The sequence below is a fragment of the Nicotiana attenuata genome, chromosome 7, assembly GCF_001879085.1.
Source record: "Nicotiana attenuata strain UT chromosome 7, NIATTr2, whole genome shotgun sequence".
NCBI classification, from domain to species: Eukaryota; Viridiplantae; Streptophyta; class Magnoliopsida; order Solanales; family Solanaceae; genus Nicotiana; species Nicotiana attenuata.
In genome coordinates this window covers 4077909-4101882 of record NC_031995.1, presented here as the reverse complement: position 1 = coordinate 4101882, position 23974 = coordinate 4077909, and the positions used below count along the sequence as shown (strand labels likewise).

At 34.5% G+C, this 23974-nt stretch overlaps 4 protein-coding genes across 4 annotated transcripts; 3 read left to right on the top strand and 1 right to left on the bottom strand.

Annotated features, from left to right (window-relative positions):
* Positions 960-7762, bottom strand: LOC109228565 (endoplasmic reticulum-Golgi intermediate compartment protein 3-like). The gene is made up of 12 exons (XM_019393693.1): positions 7652-7762; positions 7368-7515; positions 6455-6537; positions 6270-6345; positions 6081-6148; positions 4628-4703; positions 4366-4487; positions 4123-4206; positions 3700-3846; positions 2458-2566; positions 2226-2345; positions 960-1435 (listed from the first exon to the last, which is right to left on the bottom strand). The coding sequence occupies exons 2-12, from the start codon at positions 7453-7455 to the stop codon at positions 1362-1364; spliced, it is 1047 nt and encodes a 348-aa protein (XP_019249238.1). The 5' UTR covers positions 7456-7515; positions 7652-7762; the 3' UTR covers positions 960-1361.
* Positions 9844-10371, top strand: LOC109229788. The gene has a single exon (XM_019395341.1). The coding sequence runs from the start codon at positions 9844-9846 to the stop codon at positions 10369-10371; it is 528 nt and encodes a 175-aa protein (XP_019250886.1).
* LOC109228564 (membrane-associated progesterone-binding protein 4) lies at positions 12360-17296 on the top strand. The gene is made up of 8 exons (XM_019393692.1): positions 12360-12614; positions 12740-12816; positions 12918-12989; positions 13228-13265; positions 15179-15222; positions 15382-15428; positions 15881-16055; positions 16873-17296. Exons 1-8 carry the CDS (start codon positions 12513-12515, stop codon positions 17038-17040), a joined length of 723 nt encoding a protein of 240 aa, XP_019249237.1. The 5' UTR covers positions 12360-12512; the 3' UTR covers positions 17041-17296.
* LOC109228563 (RNA-binding protein pno1) lies at positions 20670-21579 on the top strand. The gene has a single exon (XM_019393691.1). The coding sequence runs from the start codon at positions 20739-20741 to the stop codon at positions 21381-21383; it is 645 nt and encodes a 214-aa protein (XP_019249236.1). The 5' UTR covers positions 20670-20738; the 3' UTR covers positions 21384-21579.

Here is a 23974-nt window from a genome sequence, read left to right as displayed (position 1 = left end):
AGTTCGGTTTCAGATTAATCGGTTTGGATATTATGGATTTTTGGTTTTGAGCATATAAGTTGAGATGTTTCTACTTTTTACAAAAATGAATATCCAAATGAAGTACTCATATTAAATTGCTTGAAAAGTTCCTCATTCTTGCTGCAATCATCCAAATAAAGTATTGAAGTAATAAAATTATGATTTTAAAAAAAAATAACAGAGACATTGCTACGGCCGATAAGAAGTAGCAATAGTAAAATCATGTCCAAATAGAAAGTATTCAGACAATAACTTATTATTAATATTAAATTTATGAGATAATATCAACTTGGTATTTGGTAGGGTATTGAACTTATTACTATTGACATATAGATATGGACTAAATATAAAGTATAAAAAATTGGTTTTTCGGATACCCAAAAATCCGAAGTATCAAATCCAATATTCAATCCGAAATCCAAAAGTTTTAAAAATTAAATCCAAAATCCAATCCGTAATCCGAAAATCCAAAAAACTTGGATTCCGGTTTGGAATTCGGATTCGCCCAAACTATGCCTACCCCAAGCAAACATCGTTGAATAGATAGACTTACACTTGGGGAAAAATGACATTGTATAGTCGTTCTCAAACTAATAGCCGAGATTTTTTTTTTGTGTGTGTATGTATATACATTCTGTATGTTATATACAAATTTTATGCACTTTTTTGACTACCGAAAGTAAATAGTTTCTGACGCGAGCTAAAAGTGATAATACCTCAATAAACTTCTGGACCCTGGATTGGCGGCTTCCAAATCTATTTAAAGACCCTTCTTGTATTGATGCATGCTTTATTCGATTCGACTCCATCCCCACTCTATTCTAGTACTAATGGCATCAAGTATTTGGTCAACTACTATCTTTCTAAAACTGATAAAAGGAAGAAATAGGTTTTACTCCAATTTACAAGATCTACCAGACTATCTACTTTCCAGGTACTGCATTAAACAAGAGTTACATAATAAAGAAGCATCACATAGAAGTCCATCTCTCTCAGTTACAGCAAGTTTTTCAACTAAAATTGAGAAACAAAACCTGGAAATGTTCATTTCCTTTGAACTACAAACTACATTATGTTACAACGACCAGTAAGTAAATCTTTTCTCAGACTGCTAGAATGGCTTGGATACACCATGGTATATTTGTGTAAAGTGCTATCAAAATTAAAGGATAAAAAGAAAGTCAGAAAAACAAAATACACAGGGAATAAATTATACACAAGCCTCATTTATCGATTTCCCTTGTTCGCTAAAAGCTTCCACATATAGTGCTCTGGGAATTTGGGATTTCCTCAGCTGAATACTACTCTGTAGGTGCAACATGTCACTAGGTAACCTTAAATTATCGCACAAGACTTCTGCTGTTTTTCTTCATAACTGCTTCAAGGAACCTGTACATCCATTTATCTAGCATGCCTATTATACAGAAAACATTAGGCAAATATGTGAGGATGTGTGATCACTGATTAGATTAAAGATTTCCTACTAATTTCACAGTCCAGTTTCTTAACTGCAAGAAACAGCTTTAGGGGAATATCCCTGAAATTCCAAACAAAAAAAGATCCTAAGAGGAAGCCAAAAGAATCAGGGGAAAACACGTTGTCCATACGTAAATCTACGACAGACTTCTCAGGGAAAGTTTAAAAACTTGCCAATATTAGGCCACTCCCTAAACCTATGACTGTTATAACCCCACATAAAAAAAAATCGGTATCTAACTAAACAGACACAATATAAACTCCAAATCATTGGCAGATGCCAGGTCTATGTTATTTCAGCGAAATGCGTGAATGGAGATAATGTTTGAATGGAGATCCCTCAACTGCAAACATGGGGGAAAAAAAGATTATAGAACACGGGAGAAAATTTCCCAAGTATTGGTTGAGACTCTTAGAAGATGATCTCCCCAGCAAACACTCCGTTCTGAATATGCAAGAAAGAAATAAGAATAAAAGATAAGAATAAAGAAGTCTAAAGTATCGCATTTCCTGGCACCAAAATACTTGTAAGCATTTTCCACACACCAGAGCAAATGATCAACAATTTCTTCCCACACAACAAAATGCAGAGCATTAAGATCAACCTTCAAATGACAAGAATGTATGTGCAAAAAGAAGAGTAGAATAATAGCAGGGACTTCTGGCTTATAAGAGAATGTTTAACTTCAAAAAATCCTACAGGCTACAGCTAAGTGTTGGAGGCAAACCTGTCAAGGCAAATGTACCACCCAGAACTGCACAGAGCCGAGTAATAAAGTGCAGAAAACTGCGACGTTCTTCTCTGATGGTCACAGTGATTGGTGATAAATCATATAAGAAATATACAGCTGCATTAATTGAGAAAGACAATAAGCAAAAAAGTACAACGAGAGAAAGAGAAAAGGCAACAATTGATAGAAAGAATTTGTTTTTTGAGTATTTAAGACTTAAGAGATGCACCTGGCCATGTCCGATCAAACTCATTGATGGGAGAAAAGTATTCCGTTACAGAGAACTGATTAGTTGGCAAAACTTCTTTTGATAAATACCTGTATTCAGTGGGAACAATCTACAAGACAAAAACCAGAACTTCAAAATGCAGAATAGCAAAACAACAGAACATTAGCTTCAAAGAAAAACTTGGTATGAGATCCGCACAACTTAACTAGACCATACATTTCAGCTAAATGTTAATTACTCACCATAAATCCATGGAAATTTCTCACACTTTATGGTATACTTAAAAGATAATTTGGCTAAGGATAGTGGGAGGTACCAGGAACAGAAATTACTCCAGTTATAGAACTGCATATTTATAAAATTGCTCCTTCGGTCCAAATGCAGGTGTCAAATTTAGTTTCGACTCGACTACTAAGGTTACAGTGGGAAATTTATCATATTTAAATTAAAGTGGGCCCAAAAGTGAAGATAAAGTTGACTTCCAAAAAAATTGAATATCGTTAAAGAGTGAAAACAGGACTCATATTAACCTTTTTTTATACTAAAGTGATTAAAAAGTATTAATAATGATAGACAAAAAGTTCTCATTTCAAGTGGATACGATTTTGAGACAACCTAAAAATGGAAGTAGGACAGGACAGACGACACAGATGAAAATATATGTTGTTAAACGATCATTTTTTAGCTAAATATATACGCTGTTGACAATCATGGCCTGATGCAGAAAAAATAGTCTCCTCACTTTCAGTTCAAAGTGGATATGAAGATCATGCACTGCAGTGCATGTCTCCACGAACCCCATTCACCCATTTAGTGCAGCTGTTGGGCAGCGCAAAAGCTAATTAAGTTATTCTGGGACTATAATTACAAAAAAAAAAAGGGACACTTAAGGTCCGGATTACCAAGTCATTCTATTTAATATCGTTCTTTTGTGGAGAAAGTATGATTTATGATCTGTATAAACAATCAATTGCACAAAAGTGGAGCTCCGCAGTACAACGGAAAAGGTACCTAAATTCAGCGATATCTCCTTTTCACAACGATTCCAGAAAGACTAGTGATAAAAAGTTAAAACAAAATATTAAAAAACATGTACAGAAAATAAACTAAAGCGAGCAGTTATACAATTCATTTCATCAGTTCGAGAAAGATGTATGGCTATGTCCAAATACTGTAGGCAACATATTCAAACTAAACATCAAATAAATGTCTATAATCTCAAACGAGGGCTACAACTCAAACCTTAATGTAATATTTGAATGTTCCACTTGCCCCACGCAGAATTCGTTCTGTTCCATCAAGCGGGTTGTGAATACCTGGATATTTGGGCCCAAATGATAAGTCATGGATGATATGGCTCACATTGACATGAGTAGAACCTCCAAAAATCTGCAGTGGTTAAAAACAGATACAAACAGGAGTAAGCAAAAAAAAGAAACAGGACAAATCTGATTTATATAAGAACTTCCAATAAACTAATTCCTAAAGGTCATTATTTTCAAGTCTATTATAATTTTAGCATCTTCCAACTAGAAACCTCCAAAGATAGCTGTTTCATACATAAATAGAAAAGAAAGATAAATGGAGAAGTCAATGTCTTTTAACAGGTTGAGTATCATTGTAAAAATCACACCATAAAAGAACATAGAATCCACGAGAGCTAACCATTTGAGCAACAAAAATATTCAACCCATGAACAGATATATGGAAATTCCCAGCAACACGTTGGACATCCAAAACACCATAGACCTGCAATAAACAATACAATTACCATTGCTTATTTAGTCCAAGTGGTATAACGGTATGAATCTCCAAACCTTTTTCATAATCTTATTTCCGAGGCACAAAGGAGAAAGAGAGAAGAATAACAAATAAAATAATAAAGCTAAAAATGAAAGAGGCACATACTCTGCATCCCTCCCCATTAGCCAATGCTTGCTTAACCTTCTTAATCATATTTTCAGCATCTTGATCGAACCCTTGCAGATGGGTTTTGTTATCTGAATCTTCATGATGGTCTTTGTGGTCATCTGGTTAAAGTTGTCATTTAAAACCATGTTATTAAACATATACTAATATATTTTTATCCAACAAAAAGCATAATTAAAGTTCACTAATGTGAGGAGGAAAAAGTTTATACGAGAGTCAGAGCAGAAAAGGAAGACATTACCATGTTTATGTTCCTTTTCCACAAGGTCTGACAAATACTCAGTTCCAGTAATATGGCCATCACTGTTCAAGCGAAGCTGCAAAAACTCTCAACCATTAAGCAAAGGCTATGCTATATATATATATATATATATATACTGTTTTCAAATTTTACTAAAATAAAAACAAAAACTTAATTAAGTATTTCATGAAAAATATTAAAATCATTTCTCTATTTAAATTATACTTATTGTAAAATGAAGCTTGATACTGTTTAGATCCTCAGGTTAATTTATTTGATCTATCGATTCATTACCAAAGTAAGTGTTGGGCAATCAATGCTGTCCTGCGTGGAGCATGTTGCCTAGAAGTTGTTACAGTTTTTCTTGTCATTAGATATAATTGGAATTCTCTTTATTTTAGCAACTTGCAAACAAAGCAGAAATATTATGACGTAATGTCCTACTTCTTTTCTCGTAATTTGACACCCAAAACCACTTTTTGGAAAGATTGGCCAAACACAATCTATTTATCAAAAAATTAGAAAAACACTTCTCAAATGAATTGGCCAAACACAAACTACTTCTCTCCCAAAGTACTACTCAGAAAAGCAATTTTGACAAAAGTACTTCTCAAATGAATTCAACAGTTTTTAGAAGCTTGGCCAACCAGGCTCTAACTACTGTACGATCAATGTATCTTCAGCCTCGCATAAAAGCATGGTACCTGCAGTACTGCAAGTTGTAACTTATAACTATAAAAACTAAACAAATATGCATCAATGACGGGTTAGTAGGATTGGCTACATGAATCCTCAGCAACTATTTCACATTTAGGTCCATTTCATTCAAATACTAAGTATTTATCTTTTAATGCTAATTAGGGGTTCACAAAAGCTAGAGGTTTTCTAAATCTCACAGCTAATCCTAAACAGATATACAAGTCTCTAACCAGGAAAAAAAGATTTCTCACAAACATCGGATTGTCAAAAACAACTAGGCCTTAATCCAAACCATTGTTATTGCCAACTGTTTTCAGTGTAACTTGTAACCATAAACACTCAAACTATTTTTAATAGTTCAGTTCTCTTCAGATGCTAATATGTGACTAAAGCAACTAGCCAACATAAATATGCCAAACATGTCTGGCAGAAGAAAACAATGGCGAAATACTAAGTGAAAACAGAAACAGCTTTCGTTGTCATACCCCGCTACTGCTGCATCTTATCCCTCCCACCGTAAAACAAACACGAAAAAAGAAAAAAAATCTAACAAAAATAATATTACCAGATTAAGTCTAATAAAGGCACAAAGTAGTTGCTAGTGAAAGTACGGTTAACATACTACAAGCTAAGGTGTTATGCATCATCTTTTCATGCGAAACATGGTCACTTTCTTTTCAGTTTAATGGGCAGAGCACCTTTTTCTAAAGGTAAGGCAGAGCACGAATTTTCTCAATTCAAAAAGACCAGTTACCTTCCATATGTTTGTATCAAGGTCTACTTCATGCTTCCCCGACATATCAATTGCATCCACACTTAGAACTACCACGGTTGAAGAAATTAGTCAATGCCTGAAGCATTTAGATAGTAGATATTCACACAAAAAAAAAATCTTAAAGAGTGTACGCAAACATAAGACCATATGGGGGATCATTTTCCGTACCATCACAAGGTAAAGAGGGGAATGTCATATTAATGTGTATGGGTAGAGTCTCTCCACGTCTCAAGTCAACAGCCATCTGTAAAAGCATAAGTCAGAGCAGAAACCTTTAAACAACCCTTAAGTGGGATAGCAATTATCGAATAAGGTAAACAATGACGAGAAAGCAGCATTGAAGAGGAGGATACCTGATGAACTGTATTTGTACTAAGATAGTAACTCAGTTCATGCAAAAATAGTGTTGCCATGATAACCAGCCCCACAATGGAAACTAGTGAGAGAGAAAAACAAAGGAGTAAAGTTAGTAAAGAATCAAATTAAAAGAAAAAATTGCAGAATAGAGTAAGCATGATTTCTACTAATGGTCAATTCAAAATTAGCGCCAACTGAAGCAACCAACAACCGTCGCAATTCAGTACCATCCCCTATGCACTTGACCAGGCGCAGGGACCAACTTGGACAGAAGTGCAGGAAAAACGTTTATAGAATCAAACAACCAAGGAATGACCAGAAGTAGCATCAATAACTTTAATAATGAAAAAAAGCATCTCCAAAAGTCGTAGCAGGTCTAAATATAGTTTAGAGTCAACTAACTATACAACAACAACTACTCAGTAAAATCCCACAAGTAGGGTCTGGGGAGAGTAGAGTGTACGCAGACCTTACCCCTACCCCAGAGGGGTAGATAGGCTGTTTCCGAAAGACCCTCGGCTCAAGAAAAACATGAACTAGCACAATTTAGATATAAAGACACAACACATTTAAAGAAATACTGGGTATCTGAAGTTCAGTTACTTAACTGGCCCGGGTACCTACATCTACCATATATCTACGGGATAATTATCATTTCACCCTTTACATTTAACATGGTATGCTGTGGTAAAGCTGCTCGACGTGTTAAACATATGATGTATGTACATTAATCAGTTAGCATCAGTCCTAATTCAAATAATGAAAAGCAGTTAGCACTATCTTTCCTTTTCCCTAAAACAAAAAGGGGGGGTCATGATCATCCCCAGCAATAAGAAACAATTCCTAGTTACCCATATGAAGACAAGACTGGGAGTAAGGAGATAATATTAATAATAATAGTAATAATACCAAAGGCGCCAGATTTAGTCTTCTGTAACAAATGATCTTCTGCACGGGGAAAAGCATCCAGGGCTTTTAGAACTTGCTTCACCCCCATCTCTTCTCTATATTTTCTTCTCAATTTTATAATACTGCAACCAATCAATCAACTAGAAGACTGCCGTACAAAAATGAAATAACGCTCGTCGATTAGATCAAAGCTAAAAATCAGACATTTCTGGGGAAGAAAAAATCATAAAATTTAAGAAAATTCAATGATGTGAGGAGTTGTAAATTGTAGAGAGAGAAAGTACCTTGATAGGAGAGAGAAGAGAGAGCAGGCCGCGGGAGGAGAATCCGATCTCTGATACTTCTCGGAGGGAAAACGACGACGACAAAGATCCTTCAAGAGACCAAGCAAGACTTTGTTTTCCTATTGGGTTTGGGCCTTTTGGGGTTGAACCGGGTGAAATGTGCAGAGATAGCCATTCTCAGATATACTATTTAGATATTAGCCAGTACTTGTATCTTTAAACTAAAAGTCTTAACTTCACTACAATTCAGAATATTTTTGTCCTGAAAATTTGAACGAGAAAACTAAAATTTAGGACACACTAGCTAACTAGTAAATAGCAACTCTTTAAAGTGGCTATCTGGTGTCATTTATACGGTGAAATGCACATAAAGCTGTTTTTAGGATCGTTAGTTATTTAAATAATAATAGACAAAATTTACAAAGTATTTAGTATTTAGCCATCCAGAATAGGTGAAGTACATAAATAACCCTCAAAGTGGATGATCATAAATCTTTATCTCTGTTACCTATAGCCAAAACTTCAAGTTTAATAACTATTGCCTATCGCTTGTCCCATGGCAACACTTTTAATTTTTATCTTGAAGTTTTGTCTATGGGATAAGCGGAAGTCAAAAGTTAAATATCACCAAAAAAAATATCATATTTCTATAAATTCTTTTATCCTGAATCAAACTCCAATATGAAAGTTTCAATTTCGGTCAAGAAAATTTATATTTTCATAGCTTAGGCAGAAGTTAGTTTTTGCATAGCCTAATTTCAGACCCTAAGGTCTGAAGAAGAAGCAGTAGCAGCAACGACATCTTTAAGAAGGGTCTGAAGTTGCCAAATCTGGCCAAATGTTAAATAATTTTTTAAAACTAATTACTCCTATATTTAAAATAGTGTACGGATGCGTTCAATTCTAAAAATCTTTCTTCCCCTTTCCCATTTCATCTAAATGCTTGAGTCTTTCGAAATTCTTGATGTCTACAATCATATAATATTTTTAAATTGGGGATCATAGTAACTCAATTGATTGGCTATTAGTGTTCGATTTTTTATATTGTTAGTCCCTTCTTCATTTCTCACTTCCTTCCCCTATATGTATAAAAAATAAATAAATAAGTGATACAATGTTACTTTTAATTTTTTTTAAATATTTGTTTATCCGTTACATAACTAGACTGAGATAAAAAATTGTATGTCACATTAACTATGACGTATCGTGTTACAAAACTACAATTTTGACAGCAACATAACTTTTGAGCTCTTTCTGATTCAAGTTAAACCAAATTTTCAATAAAATCCAAATATACTTGTTAAATATTCACATTTTAGGCACCTCATCACATAATCTTCACAAGACAATTACTCCTTGTATACAAAGCATGACAATATCACAAGCTTTTTACTTTCTTCATACCATGAACCATGCCATATAAGGATAATGCCTTTTCTTTATATAATATATATATATATATATATATATATATATATATATATATATATAATAATTATAAACAACAACAACAACAATAATCCAGTAAAATTCCATTAATGGGTCTGGGGAGGGTAGTGTGTACGCAAACCTTACCCCGACCCCGAAGGAGTAGAGAGTTGTTTCCGAAAGACCCTCGGCTGTTTTCCGAAATCATAAAATATATATATATATTTGTTGTGTGTGTATTTTTTTTTTTTGGGGGTGGGGGGTGGGGGTGGGGGGGGGTGGGGTGGGTGCTGTGGTCTATTTAAGAAGCACAGAATCCGTTTTCTTGAGTATTCAAACTTGGCTCCTTTTGTCTAAACGGTCAATGACACACCTTTTATATCATTTTCTAAACTAGGATGCTGAGGAGGAAGCTGCTTTTGGTTTCTTTATCTTCGTTTGTTATACTTCTTTTTATCTTGTTTATATCATTTAATATTCGCTTAAACTTTTCGTTAACAACTTCGTTAAACAACACCATTTTATTGCAACAATCGACCCAAATGAACACACAGTTCACCCTCTTAATAGGAATCTTTACACAACCAAAAAATTTCGATAGACGTCATTTCCTTCGTCTGGTTTATGGAATTCAATCCACACCCATAGCTCGTGTCGACGTGAAGTTCATTTTCTGCAACATTACTAACGCAGAACATCGGACTTTCATCGCCTTAGAAATCATGCGTTTTAATGACATTATCGTCCTCAACTGCTCCGAAAACATGAATAGTGGCAAAACTTACACTTACTTTTCTACCCTTCCTCGAATCCTTCCTACACGTTACGACTACATCATGAAGGCGGATGATGATGTGTATTTGAGGCTAGCACCATTAGCAACATCTCTCCAACCATTACCTAGGGCTGATTTATATTATGGCTTTGTTATACCTTGTCCTAGCATGAACGCGTTCGTGCATTACATGTCTGGGATGGGGTTTATTTTATCGTGGGATCTGGTGGAATGGATTGGAAGATCGAATATTCCTGTGAATAATACTTATGGTCCTGAAGATAAGTTGGTTGGTCAATGGCTAAAATGGGGAAATAAAGCAAAAAATAGATTTTCTAACAAGCCACAAATGTATGATTATCCAGGAACTAATGGGAGATGTTCACATGAGCTAATCCCAGATACAATAGCTGTTCATAGGCTAAAGAAATGGGAGCAATGGATAGATGTTCTAAGATTTTTCAATGTAACTAAACAAATTCAGCCTTCTGATCTTTATAGTATATCATTTGATTAATGAAATTGAAATTTTTGTCTATGTTGTTGGTTTTAACTAAGATTGACTACTTTGCAAGATATAAGTCTTTTATCTCCCATTTTATCACAATTAAAAATAAGATTTTAGTAATAACGTTCTGTGGCGACCTCTTTAGTCGTGACCAAAAGTAACTGCCAAGTTGTCGCAATAAATAACGGCTTAGCGTTGGACTATATGTCGCCATTTTGAGTAGCGACCAGTAGCGTAGCCAGGAATTCCATCAAGGGTGTCCAAAATTTAAACAAATCAATAATGTTTTTATCGATGATTGGTGTACCAAATTTTTTAGATCTAATTACGCAACATTTTGCAAAAAAAAATATTGAAATTTTATAAAAGCAAGCATAAAACCAAAAGAAAGAGAGAGATTTCGAGAGGAGTTGTAGTTTGTAGAGAGTTTTTGTTGAAGAAGTTTTGTAGAGCTTGACTTTTAAATTATAAAATTTATTTAAGAAATAACTTTTAGGTAAAAAATTACTTATAAGATTAGTTGTTTATTTCTACCAAATTTTAAGTTTTAAGAGTTATTTTATTAGGAAATTTTTTAGATTGAAAAAGAATCAAAAGACCATATGGTGGTCTTTATTTTGTTTTGGCAAATAAAATGGGCAAAACTTTGAACCCGTAAACAACACGTTACTTTGAACACCTGAATCGCTATATTGCTTCACTTAACTCTACTAAGGATGTTCAAAATATAATATATAACCATATAAAATAGTATTTATCTTATACACGCATTATAATTTTTAAAGGCAGAGGATGTGCGCTTGACCACCCTTATCATTGAGCGGCTACGCCACTGGTAGTGACCTACCTTAAATTTATTTGTGAGGCATTGTTACCTTTTTGTGGCAATTTTAGTCGCCACAAAAACTTTATTAATAAATTATCTTTTGTGGCGACATATCTCGCCACAATAAGTTAAAGAAATGCGCCACAAATAAAGTTACATAGGTCGCTTTTGTGACTGGCGACATATTTGTGGCGTATTCTTTTACCGCTTTTGTGGTAGTCGCCAAAAGAATTAAATGGCTTCTTACGTTTTTTTTTTCCCCGAATAAAATTCATTCTAAAATATTTTCTCTTGCCTGAACTCATATAAAAAGGACTGTATCAAATAGGGGTGTGCATTCGAATCGGTTTATTGATAAATCGAATCGATTATTTGTTATCGATTTATCGATTTTGATTTCGAAATTTTCCTTATCGAGTTATCGATTTCGATTTCAATTTTGTCCTCTTCGGTTATCGGTTTATCGATAAACCGATAAGATATACTAAAAAGATAAATATACCCTTATTGTATAATACCTTTCCTTGTAAAAGAATGTGATGTATTACAAAGTTCTTAATATTTTTCTTAATTTCTTCCAGGTTTAAAGGTTAGGACTTTCAGCAAGGGATACCACATTTAAGGAATGATCATATTTAAAGCTCAAGGGAATGAAGTTCAAATTAATGGAAAACAGAATTAGCCGTGATGATGTATTTTTTTTTATACCGTTGGAGTGTCGGTGGCATACATTTGATCCCTTACATTAGTTTCGTTGCATGTGCTTGTTGACACAATTTTTATGTTATAAATGGTGTTCGTCTTATTTTAGCTTCTTTTTGTTCATATTAGTTAGGCGTGTTTATAGCGATATACTTTCCGTGTAATCCCGCAAATTTTCTTATTGGTGTAATCGATAACCGAATCGATAAGTCCCAAAAATCGATAAATCGAAATCGAAAAAATCGAAACCTTATCGAAACGATAACGATAAGCATATGTACAAATCGATAATCGATAAGTAATTATCGATAAGGGTCAAAATCGAATCAATAAATCGAATGCACACCTCTAGTTTCAAAGTTCAACTCACCTGGTTGTGAAAGTCAAAACTTTCAATTCTCCACAATAGACTGAAAAATCAAGTTTTTTTTTTTATAAAAAAAGTTTGTTTTTAAACAATAAGTAAAACTCGTAATTTTCAAAAGACACAATTCATTCAACAAGAAAAGGCTGATGAAGGAGCAAATACTATACAATTCTCTGCCAAGTAAGCACAATTGAAGTAGCTGCGAACGAGAAAGTTGGTGACTTTTGACTTTTGAATCCTCAGTAAAGGGTGAAAATGCGCTGGTCTCCATTTTTAGGGATTCCTCTAATAGTGGCACTTCTCTCTTTACTCCTTTTCAAGATTTTCCCTCTCAAATCACTCTACTCTACTCCACAAGTTTGTCTCTTTAACTCCATAATCTTAATTGTATCAGTATCTTTTGTTGTATAATTTGTATCTGAATCTCAAAATCACTTTTTTATTTTGTGGGGTTCTTTTTTTTTTTTTTTTTGAATTTTCAGAGACTTTTTACTGTTGAAGAACTTGCAATTTACAATGGGTCTGATCCAAGCTTGCCCATTTTTCTTGGTATTATTGGGTACATGTTAAATCTGCTATACTACTCTTGTGTCATTTAAAGATTGCATTTTTTGAACATTTGGGTGATTTTATTGCTTTTGATTTGGTTGCTATTATTAGGTCAGTATTTGATGTGAGCAAAGGAAAGAGTCACTATGGAGTAGAAGGTGGCTACAACCATTTTGCTGGAAGGTCTTTTTTTTTTTTCAAATTCTTTTGCAATTGTTGTATTTATGCTTCATAATTTGTAATCCTTATTGAAAGCTTAATGTAATCTTTGATTCTATCACTTTTGGTTGTTTATGTGGGGAAAATCAGTTATAAACTTTTGCTAGTTCTGTGTCATATAAGGCTAATCTCATTGGAGTATTTTTAACTGCTCGGTGGTTTTCAACTAATATATGTTGTTTCTACAATTTTCAAATTTCAGAGATGCTTCGCGTGCATTTGTATCCGGAAACTTTACAGGTTAGAATCTTTTGATTATATTTCCAATTTTTTTGGAATATATATATATATATATATTCTTTCATATTATTTCTGTGGTGGTACTAATATTGTCTTCTTTTGTCTTTTGTCTTCTTGAGCCGAGGGTCTTTCGGAAACAGCCTCTCTACTCCTTCGGGGTAGGGGTAAGGTCTGCGTACACACTACCCTCCCCAGACCCCACTAGTGGGATTTCACTGGGTTGTTGTTGTTGTTGTTGTTGTCGTCTACTGCACATCACATTTTGACTGCGAATAGTGCGAATGAGATTTCATGGAGGAAGCACAACCAACTTAATAAATCAGCCTTCCTTTCTAATAGATGAAAGATCTTAATAGCTTCAGATTAAGTCCAGCCTTGAGAAAAAAGAGGGTTCCTTTGCTATGCTAGCAAACTGCTAGATAAAGTAAATTAGCTTGATTGGAAGACCTGATGATATGTATGCCATTATTTGGAGAGTGGTGGGAATTATGGTTTATCGCTAGAGTTCTGTTATGCTTTTGCTTACTTGAAGGAGGAAACAATTACTGTAGGGTTAGGGTTAGCCACTGTCATTCTTTTTCCTTTTTCTTTCTCTTTGAAAGGTTAGTAAGCAATTAGGGATTATGGTTTATCGCTAGTATGCTTTGCTTAGTGGTTTAGCACCAATGGCATCTGTAAGGAGGAAACAATTGTTGTAGGGTTAGCCGCTGTCATTCTTTTTCCTTTTTCTTTTTCTTTGAAAGGTCAGTAAGCAATTAGGGATTATGGTTTATCGCTAGTATGCTTTGCTTAGTGGTTTAGCACCAGTTGCATCTGTAAGGTGGAAACAATTGTTGTAGGGTTAGGCGCTGTCATTCTTTTCTCTTTTTGTTTTTGTTTCAAATAATATTTGAACTGTTATCTGATCAAAATTCATCTTCTATATTTATCCCCTTGGATCAAACAGTGTTCTTTTATGTTGTACAAACAGGTTGCTTGTACTAAACTTAAAAGAGTTTCAAATCCTATAGGAAATTTTAGTATGCAAAGGAGTAAACTAGCAGATATTGTGACACATCAATTCTCCCCGCGGTTCTTTACCATATTGTGAAGTGGGATATGGACATTCATTGGCCAAGAATTATCCTATCTTAAGTTTAATATTGTTGTGATCAACTTCTAAGGACCAAGAGGTCTTTTGAACAACCAATAACTAACCATATATTGATATACTGAAACTGGGCAAAAGCTTCAGCTAGAAGGCGAATGCAGAATGAAAGCAGTAAATTGGGGAGCTTCACAACATCCGTAGTGAAAGAGGCTAGAAATTGAAAGTTATGCTCTCTGGTTTTCTATCAATTGAATTATTGTTATGACAGTACGAACTTTAACTTGTTCTCTTTTACGGGGCTTCATAGAAGGGAAAAGAATACCTATTATTCCTGCTTCTAAGTAAGGACTAGACTCTTTAGACTTAATCAAGTGCAACTTATCAAAAACAAAGTTTAGTCAAGCTTGAAATCTATATAATTTAAAGAATGTGCTTGATCTTGTCTATTTCTGTAAATCTTTCGATTTCCTACAACAATTTATATTAGGAAAAGAAACGGAGAACTATGAATTATGATGTTTGAAGCCATTTAAGCAATAAATTTTGCCTTTTAAAGAATTCCAGCTGTGATTTTCACTCTGGACACAAATAATAACCTGCTAAAGAGAATTCCCTTTTCTTGCTTCTACATAGTTTGAAACCAGTAAAGTGTAACAAGACTGATGCCTAAATAGCTAAATGCAGTACTTGTGATATTTGAACTTCTTGCTTGCTTGCTCTCTCTATTTCCGTGATATAAATGAAATATGATTCTTATATTTTGGTTTTGTCTTGATGATTTGTGGCTTCTAAAATTAAGTTCTTTTCTTCTATATTAATTCAGGAGATGGACTTACTGACTCACTGCACGGTTTATCCAGTGCCGAGGTAGTATGATGTTCTGTTGTCATTCAGTGGGTCTGCTTCCTTTTATTGAATTGTACTGAAGTTGTATTAATATCAGTCTGCAGGTTTATCTTTTAAGTGTGCTGTGTCTTTTTTTGTCTTGATATGGAAGAACTTATTTTCGACATCTCACTTGTATAGGTTAAAAGTATTGTTGACTGGAGAGACTTCTACTTCAGAACATACACGTGAGTAATTCATCTTCAAATTTCTTAATCTCTAGTTTGGCAATGTAAAATGCAAACAGTTAATCTGTTTGAAAGGTTATCAGCAATGTTTTCACTTTCTTATTCAAAACTCCGATTTATTACTATTTAATTTCCATGATATTTCTGCAGAACATCAAGGAATAGTTTCTTCCTAATGGAGGATTAGACTTTACTCTTCTCTGCTAATTAAAATGGAGAACAACAACAACAACCCAGTAATAATCCCACTAGTGGGGTCTGGGGAGGGTAGAGTGTATGTATACCTTACCCCTATCCCTTAGGGTAGAGAGGCTGTTTCCGGGAGACCCTCGGCTCAAAATGGAGAACAAAATAAAATAAATTAAATCCTGGTTCATATCTCATGTTTTTTGGCGACTAAAAAGCAATAACAAAGAATTGAATGGATCTCTAACTCGCTTCCCTTCTGGCAGATTTGTCGGTAAGCTAGTGGGACGCTATTATGACAGTGAAGGCAATCCAACAAAGTACTTAAAAGGTGCTGAAGCAAAGGCCGCTAGAGGTGCTCAGCTGATGGAAAAACAGAAGAATGAAGAGGCCAAACTACCTAGCTGTAATTCAAGATGGAGTCAAGAAGAGGGTTCAGAGGTATAATTCTTTTTTCAGTGTTCCAAACTCCGTACCTCAAAGATTTTCCTTTTAAAAATTAGGTATCGGTAGGGGAAGAATGAAAGGAAGACGAAAGGTAATAGCTTTCCTTTCCCTGTTTGCTTTAGGGTGAGAACGCGGAGTTTCGTAGGATAATACATTATCCCTTTGCTTGGAGCCCAATTGAAAGTGATTATTTTGGTTGAGGCCAATGATAATGGTTTTTTATTTTCCAATGAATTTTTTTATTTCTCTGTTTTGTCCTGACTTTCTCCTTGGGAGACAATTTGATGGGGAAGGAGATGTTTTTGTATGCAAGTCATCTTGGTTCGTCCCACTCTTTCCTAACCAAATAAGGGAAGGGAAAACTTTCAACTTTCCCTCCGTCTGCTTCCCCTGTCTTCAGACAATGGACAGGGACGAAAAGTAAAAGGTAATGGGATCGATACAATTTTTCAGTTCAAACTTAAGAGAGGAGGGACGTATCCTGTCGTGCTTCTCCAAGAAACAAGTGATTGTTGTGATATGATTGTACATTAGTTCGTATTCTTCAAAAGTTAAGCGTACGAAAAATGGATTTCCAACTAGCACATTCCTGCAAATGTCTCTTCTCCGCAATTGAATTTTCAAATAGTTTGTGTGTCATTCTCGATAAAGGGAACAAAATTAGATGGGCAGGCTCTTGTTCCTGAATCCTGTATGCTGTACAGAATGAAACTTCAATTTTATGTACTGCTGTAATGGTAGAGATATTGCAGATAATGTCATTGCATGCTTCTAAACGCTTGCTAAGTAGCAATATTATTTCATTTTTCAGGTTTGGTGCGACGATGGATATCCAAGATTAGTTCAACGACCTGAGCAGATTGCATTGACCGGAAAAATGAGCAAACGATGTGCTTGCTTTAAAGAGGATGATCTTGGCCAGCCAGGTTTGGAGGTCTACGAAGGATGTGATTATTTAGCCAAAACATGCCGGCTATAAAAACTGCAGCTGGGGTTTTATAGCACATCTGATATCAATTCCACAGACATTTATAAAAATTTCCATGTCAGGAAATTTTGTAACATTACCAATATTTCTTGGGACAGTAATTTCCCCATCTTCGAAAAGCGTAAGTTTATTTTTAAACTTTTTTTTTTTGTTTGCAACTCTTGGAGCATTAAGTCGTTTATTCATTAGTTGGAAATTACATTGTTGTGCATGTAAAGTAAATGGACCTTGGACCATACTTTCTTTCTTTCTTGCGATATTTTTAGGAAATTTTACATCCTATAACAAACTATTACACCTTATTTATTATAAACCAAAATAATTTTAAAATATTACTTATAGCTACCTTCTTATTTTACTGACTGTATGTAATATCAGTCAGTAAAATAAGAATAAACTACCCGATTTTCCTCGTCGTTGAACATGCCATTCATCAAATAAGCAAATGGTGGTTGGTTGTCAGTGGACTTCCAATTGAGTATTCTGGGAATCTGGTTGTCAACTCGGAGTGCAATTTTGGGATCGACCTTTGAACAACACTCGTACAGCCATACTTGCATAGCAAGAGGCATGCCAGCAATCCTGTAATATTTCTTCTAGGAATCCATCTTCCGGCTAATAGATTTGAGAAGGGCGATGAATGTCTCTTTAGCCCATGGGTAATCACAATATCTCTCGCTCTTGACCAAGTCAAAATGTTGTCTTGGAATGGTTGTGCAATTTTTCTCATTTGATAATATGAATGTATGTATGAAATACGACACAATTATTTTAACCACCCAAATTCTCGGCATTAAAGCATTTTATCAAATTATTCTTCATAGTCTTTGCTCCGCCAAAGTATGTATCCACAAGCCTGTTATGCCTCATTGTGTGGAACTTAAAATCTTTGACACCACCAACACAATTTAGACCAGTGACTAACGCAAACTCCCTGAGTGAAAAGCACAATGTTGTGCCATTTACATGTATAAGAAATGCGTCAAGAGAACCTTTTTTAAGCTCTTGTGCCATGAAGCATCTGAACAATTGATGTTGAACTTTACAATGCTTTATACCGAGGACTATACCAAAACAGGTTTGACCAAAGAGTTGGTATTGTTGTGGACTAAGCTTTTCTTTGAGGTCGGAGATCATGTCGGTGTTAGTGTATGAACAAGTATGCGGCGATGAAGTAAGCGGGTGTTTAACAAAGAATTTTATTTCCTTCATACAAACACCACAAAAAAGTAAATACAGATAAATACAACTAGGTTGGTACAATACTTTGATTGTGTTTAAAATAGATGGTTTCTAACTTCGAATACATGTATACATGAATACATTATTTTCATTGTATCCCAAAATACAGACAAAATACAAGCTTGAATCATGACAATATTAATACAATATTGAGGATTTTAGTGGATATACCTTGTGCATACTTCTTCAGGGTTCTTGAATCAACCATTAAGGAAGTTTCTTCCTCAAAACCTAACAATGGCAAAAATTAAAAAGGAGAGCAAAGAGAAAAATAAGAATGGCAGAGTAGTAAGGAAGAACCAGCCATGTACTTTACCAATTAGTAATGAACCTCGGTTTTTAGGAGCAAAATCGTGGTGGATTCATTCTAAGAAATTTGCTCCAAAAATCTTTTGCTGAGAGAGAGAAAAATCGTGTGCTAACGGGCAGAGAGAGATAGAAAAAACATAATTAGCATATTTCACGCCTCATCTGTAGTGTATATAATAAATATATATTTTGCTATAAAATATAAAAAATAGCTATAAGTAATAATACTTTGAAATTGTTTTGATTTATAAATAGGGTGTTTAATAATGAGAGCTTATTATAAAAAATATGCATAGTTTCTAATTTACCCGTTCTGTCCATATTTTTTCTACAGTTATTATACCAATCATTAAATACTAATTAATAGTAGCTGAATCTTCCTAATTTGTCGAGCTAAAATTGAGGAACAGAATATTCTAAAAAGATTTGGCGTAAATCAGATCAAATTATATTCTTCCAGATATTCCTATTTAGGCGCGCTACAATTATGGAAGTAAATATTCTTCCACATATTTTCCACCATTGATAGCCATTAAAAAGCTTGAAAGCTTTGAATTCAAATATGGGTTTTCAAAATCATTATTTGTTTGGATTGGGTGTTGTTGAAAATAATTGGGAATATGGTTTGGAGTTTATATCTCAATTTTGAGGGGTTTTGGTGAAGATTGGACTTGGTTTTGACTGAAATTCAGATTGAAACTCGAAGAAGAAGAAGAAAACATATTGCAGAAATTGTAGATAAATTGTATTCTGATTGTAGATGCTTTATTTTCTGTTTTCACAAATAAAAAACGGCTAAAACTTCTACAAATCTTCTGAAAAACGTAATTATGTCAAAATCACAATTATGCTACAATTTGATGGGAATTGGGATATAAAAATTCAATGTACCCAGTTTGTAGATATTTTGTAGATAAATTGTAGATTATTTGTATTCTAATTGTAGGTGCTTTGTTTTCTGTTTTCACAAATCAAAAACGACTAAAACTTCTACAAATCTTCTGCAAAAAATGCAATTATGTCGAAAATGCCAATTATGTTACAATTGAAATGGGAATTGGGATATTAAAATTCAATGTATCCAGTTTGTAGATATTTTGTAGATAAATTGTAGATTATTTGTATTCTGATTGTAGATGCATTGTTTTCTGTTTTCACAAATCCAAAACGACTAAAACTTCTACAAAATCTTCTGCAAAAAACAGTCTACAATTTATCTACAATTTTTCAATAATTTTTCTACAATTTCTGCAATATGTCTTCTTCTTCTTCTTCTTCTTCTTCTTCGAGTTTCAATCTGAATTTCAGTCAAAACCAAGTCTAATCTTCACCAAAACCCCTCAAAATTGAGATATAAACTCCAAAACATATTTTCAATTATTTTAAAGAACACCCAATCAAAATAAATAATGATTTTTGAAAACCCAAATTTGAATTCAAAAGCTTCAACGCTTTTTAATGGCTGTCAATGGTGGAATTGCTGCTCTCTTGTCTCTTTGAAGGTTTGTTCTTCTTCATTGAGAAAATTTGAAGCTGAAGGTAAATGTGTGTATGAACTTTGAAGATTTGACTTCAATTTTGATGAACTTTGTTGTTCTTCATTGATGAACTTCAACTGGAGTAAAATGGGGAACCAACTTTGTTGAAGGGTTTCTTCAATTTTCTGTGAATTTAGAGGGAGAATTCGGTTTTAGAAGATGGAAAATGATAAAAAGAACGTGGGTATGGTAAAACGTGGGTGGGACTGAGGGGTTAGGAGAGAAAAACGTGCAGATTCCTTTAATTAAGGAGTAAAAAATGTACAATTAATTATACCTATAATTAATTATGATATAGAATTGGTAATTTGGTATATTAAGTGTAATTAAGTCAAACTTTAAACATTGAGGGTAATAAGGTTTCCTATGTGGCATAGGAATGTAAAAATCTCTTAATAATTTGCTACAGGAGTAAAATTTTCTTTCAACAATATGTTGACTGTTGTCCATATTTGAAAATAAGCCCAATAGTAGTGGGCTCTTAAGCACTGGTCCAGCAGAATTCTAAACCAGTATATAGTCTACACAGTTGCCTTTACAAACCCCTCTCAAAAACCCTAGTCTCGTCCCCTTTCCTGTTCTCTCTGTCCAGCGCCAACCATGGAAATCGACAATCCTCCTCCGACAGAGAAACCGGCGGTAACTCTACCGGTAAAACCCAATTTCCAACCTCTAAAAGCCCACGAAATCTCCGACGGCCAAGTTCAGTTCCGGAAAGTGACAGTCCCACAGCACCGCTACACTCCGTTAAAAAAAGCTTGGCTTGAAATCTACAATCCAATCTACGAGCAGATGAAAATCGATATCCGAATGAACCTCAAGAAACGTCGGGTTGAGCTCAAAACCCGACCCGACACACCCGATATCAGCAACCTCCAAAAATCTGCCGACTTCGTCCACGCTTTCATGCTAGGGTTCGACACATGTGATGCCGTAGCATTGCTCCGTCTCGACGAGTTGTACGTTGATTCGTTTGAGATTAAGGATGTGAAGACGCTGCGAGGGGAGCATTTGTCTAGGGCTATTGGTAGATTGTCAGGGAAAGGAGGAAAGACGAAATTTGCTATAGAGAACGCGACGAAGACGAGGATTGTAATTGCGGATACTAAGATTCATATATTGGGATCGTTTACCAATATTAAGATTGCTAGGGATTCGCTCTGTAGCCTTATCATGGGGTCTCCTGCTGGTAAGGTTTATTCTAAGCTTCGATCTGTTACTGCCAGATTGAACGAGATGTTTTAATTTATGTTTTTTTTAATTATAGCAATGTTTAATTGTATTAAAATTTTGAGCTGATTGGAAAATTTAGGCTGAGATATGTATGTGGCTCTGTTTTTGTGGTCTTTAATTTTATGCAATTTTAGTAGTGGAATATAATATACTCCATTGTATTGGTTTAGCTTGGCTTAATATGAATTGGTTTGGGTCTTTTGAGTGATCGCTTGTTTAAATTGTTAAATGTATTTGATCATTCCATTGATTTTTATGATCATGAACTTGTAAAGCGGGCTATTAGGAAAGAGGAGCTATCATGAGTGGCTTTTGAAAGTTATAAATATTTGAGACTGCCGCAGGTATCCCGGATTTATGCTATTGTTTACATGTCTTTTGCCTGAAAGTTGCATTTCTTGTATGTCAGTCCATTATAAGTGGCATAATAAGGGATAGTTGTTGAGTGAATGTACTGCGGTAGCTGGAAGTTTGTAACTGATTTTGATCAAGTTGAAGATTAGTTACATTTGCTGTTTCTAATCTTATGAATTCACTATGCAGCTCAATTTTCCCCTTGGTATTTAAATGTTAAAAATTAATTATTGTATGCTTTTATGCATGAAGTTCTATTACTTGAGATATTGCATATGTTACATCCTAGCAGATACAACAATTGTGACTTCGGCATTATTCAAAATTATTTTTCCCATTGCTGCATTATTCCTCTCCTCACACAAAAAAAGGAGACTGAAAGGAGAAATTTGTTTCATTCAAAAGTGCTTTATTGGTTTAATGTTCTTTGGTGGCTCTTTGAAGAGTTACTCGGGCTTGGATTGTTCTTTAACCAGTGTATGATACCAGAAGAACTTGGTTTGTTCAAAAGTGCTTTATTGGTTAAATGTTCTTTGGTAGCTCTTTGAAGAGTTACTCAGGCTTGGATTGATCTTTAACTAGTTTATGCAATGGCCACTTAGAAGGGAAGGAACATGACGTTAGTTGCTTAGAAATTCAGTTAGTTACAAAATGAAGTGTTTGGTTACATATTAGCGTTAATGATGGTAGTTATAATACAAGTGTTTTTATAGATATTGAGCTGTACATAAATACTGAGTTGTACACGAGAAGCAAAGCATGAATTGAGCCTTGGGGCTGAAGTCATTTGTAAATTCTGTATTGCCCATGGGGCTGAAGTCATTTGTAAATTCTGGATTGCCTTGAACATTTTTATTTGAAGGCACCAGTACTATGGTTGCAACCTAGTGAGTTTATGATCTCAGATGTGCAGAATACTGACCATTAAATCGTAAGAAAATAGTTGATGCACATGGATGTGTGGGAGCACTGATGGTCTTTATGCTAAATGTGTGGGTTGAAAATGGAGCTGTTAGGAAACCCATACAAAACCAATTTGCAGCATTGTTTTTTGGACCATTGTCATATGTGCTTTTGCCCTAAATAGTGATCTTTCTTCCTCTATTTATTTCCTTAATGACACGAGTCAGATGCGAGCTTGCATTGCTACATAATTGGGTACTTGATCAATTTACCCAATAAAAAAAGGCAGCTCGGTACACAAAGCATTCCTCGTTGGTTCGGGGAAGAGCCGCAGTCACACAGAGATAACTTTATTGTTGCTCCAAGGATTCCTTCTTGATAGATCTAAATTTGAGGAACACTTCGGACGTGTGGATGGTGTTAATGTAGATCAAAGAGAAGAAAATGTGATGACTAAAGAATAATAAAAATGTGGAGCTAATTATGTTAAAATTGGTATTGGAATTCTGCGAACACTCAATTGCAGGCGAACCCGAATGCTTTATGTGACCCATATGGAATTTTCTTTCATGAAAGAAAAAAAAACCCATAGATGCCTCAAATGTTATCTGTATGAGCTTTGCTACTAGATCTCACTCATAGTTATGGTTTCATTAGTTTTCCATGTGAAATCCCTAATATATGGAAGATCAAATTCATAGTGTTTGGTCGAAGGAAAATTGGATGAAAAAGATTTTGGCCAATTTATTTTTGGATTGATTTTTTTTTAATTTTTTTTTTTGAAGTTGGTGTTCGCTCGACAGTTTTTGCAAAACAGGTTACACTTCTCTTCAATTTTTGGAAAACTTAAAAGGAACTTTTAGGAGTTTTTCAAAAGCTTAAAAAAATTCAAAGTTTGTAAAAAGATATATTACGTAGTAACTTTTTTTGCAAACCCTATCAAACGCAAACTTTTGACAGAAAAAAATAGACACCTTTCATTGATTTTTCCAACCAAAAGTTAAAGTGACAGAAATATGTTTCGAGGAGGGGAAAATTCGCGACACATCAAACATTTATACTGTATTTATCACTCGCAGCTTCAGTAAATTTACTATTTGTAGCTATATTTGAATTTCCTAGGAAATTCATGAAATAAGATATTAATTATTTTGAACTAAAACAAGAGGGCAACTAGCTCTTTCAACTCCATAGGTTAGAGCTCCTGCTTAGTTAGCGGAGGTTTTGAGTTCAACTTTCAATAAGAGCATTTTATTTTTTTGTATTTTTGTATTTCGCCTTAGTTGTATCCGTTGCGCAAACAAATACAATTCATGGTTGCGCGTTTGAATATAAGTGATACAAAT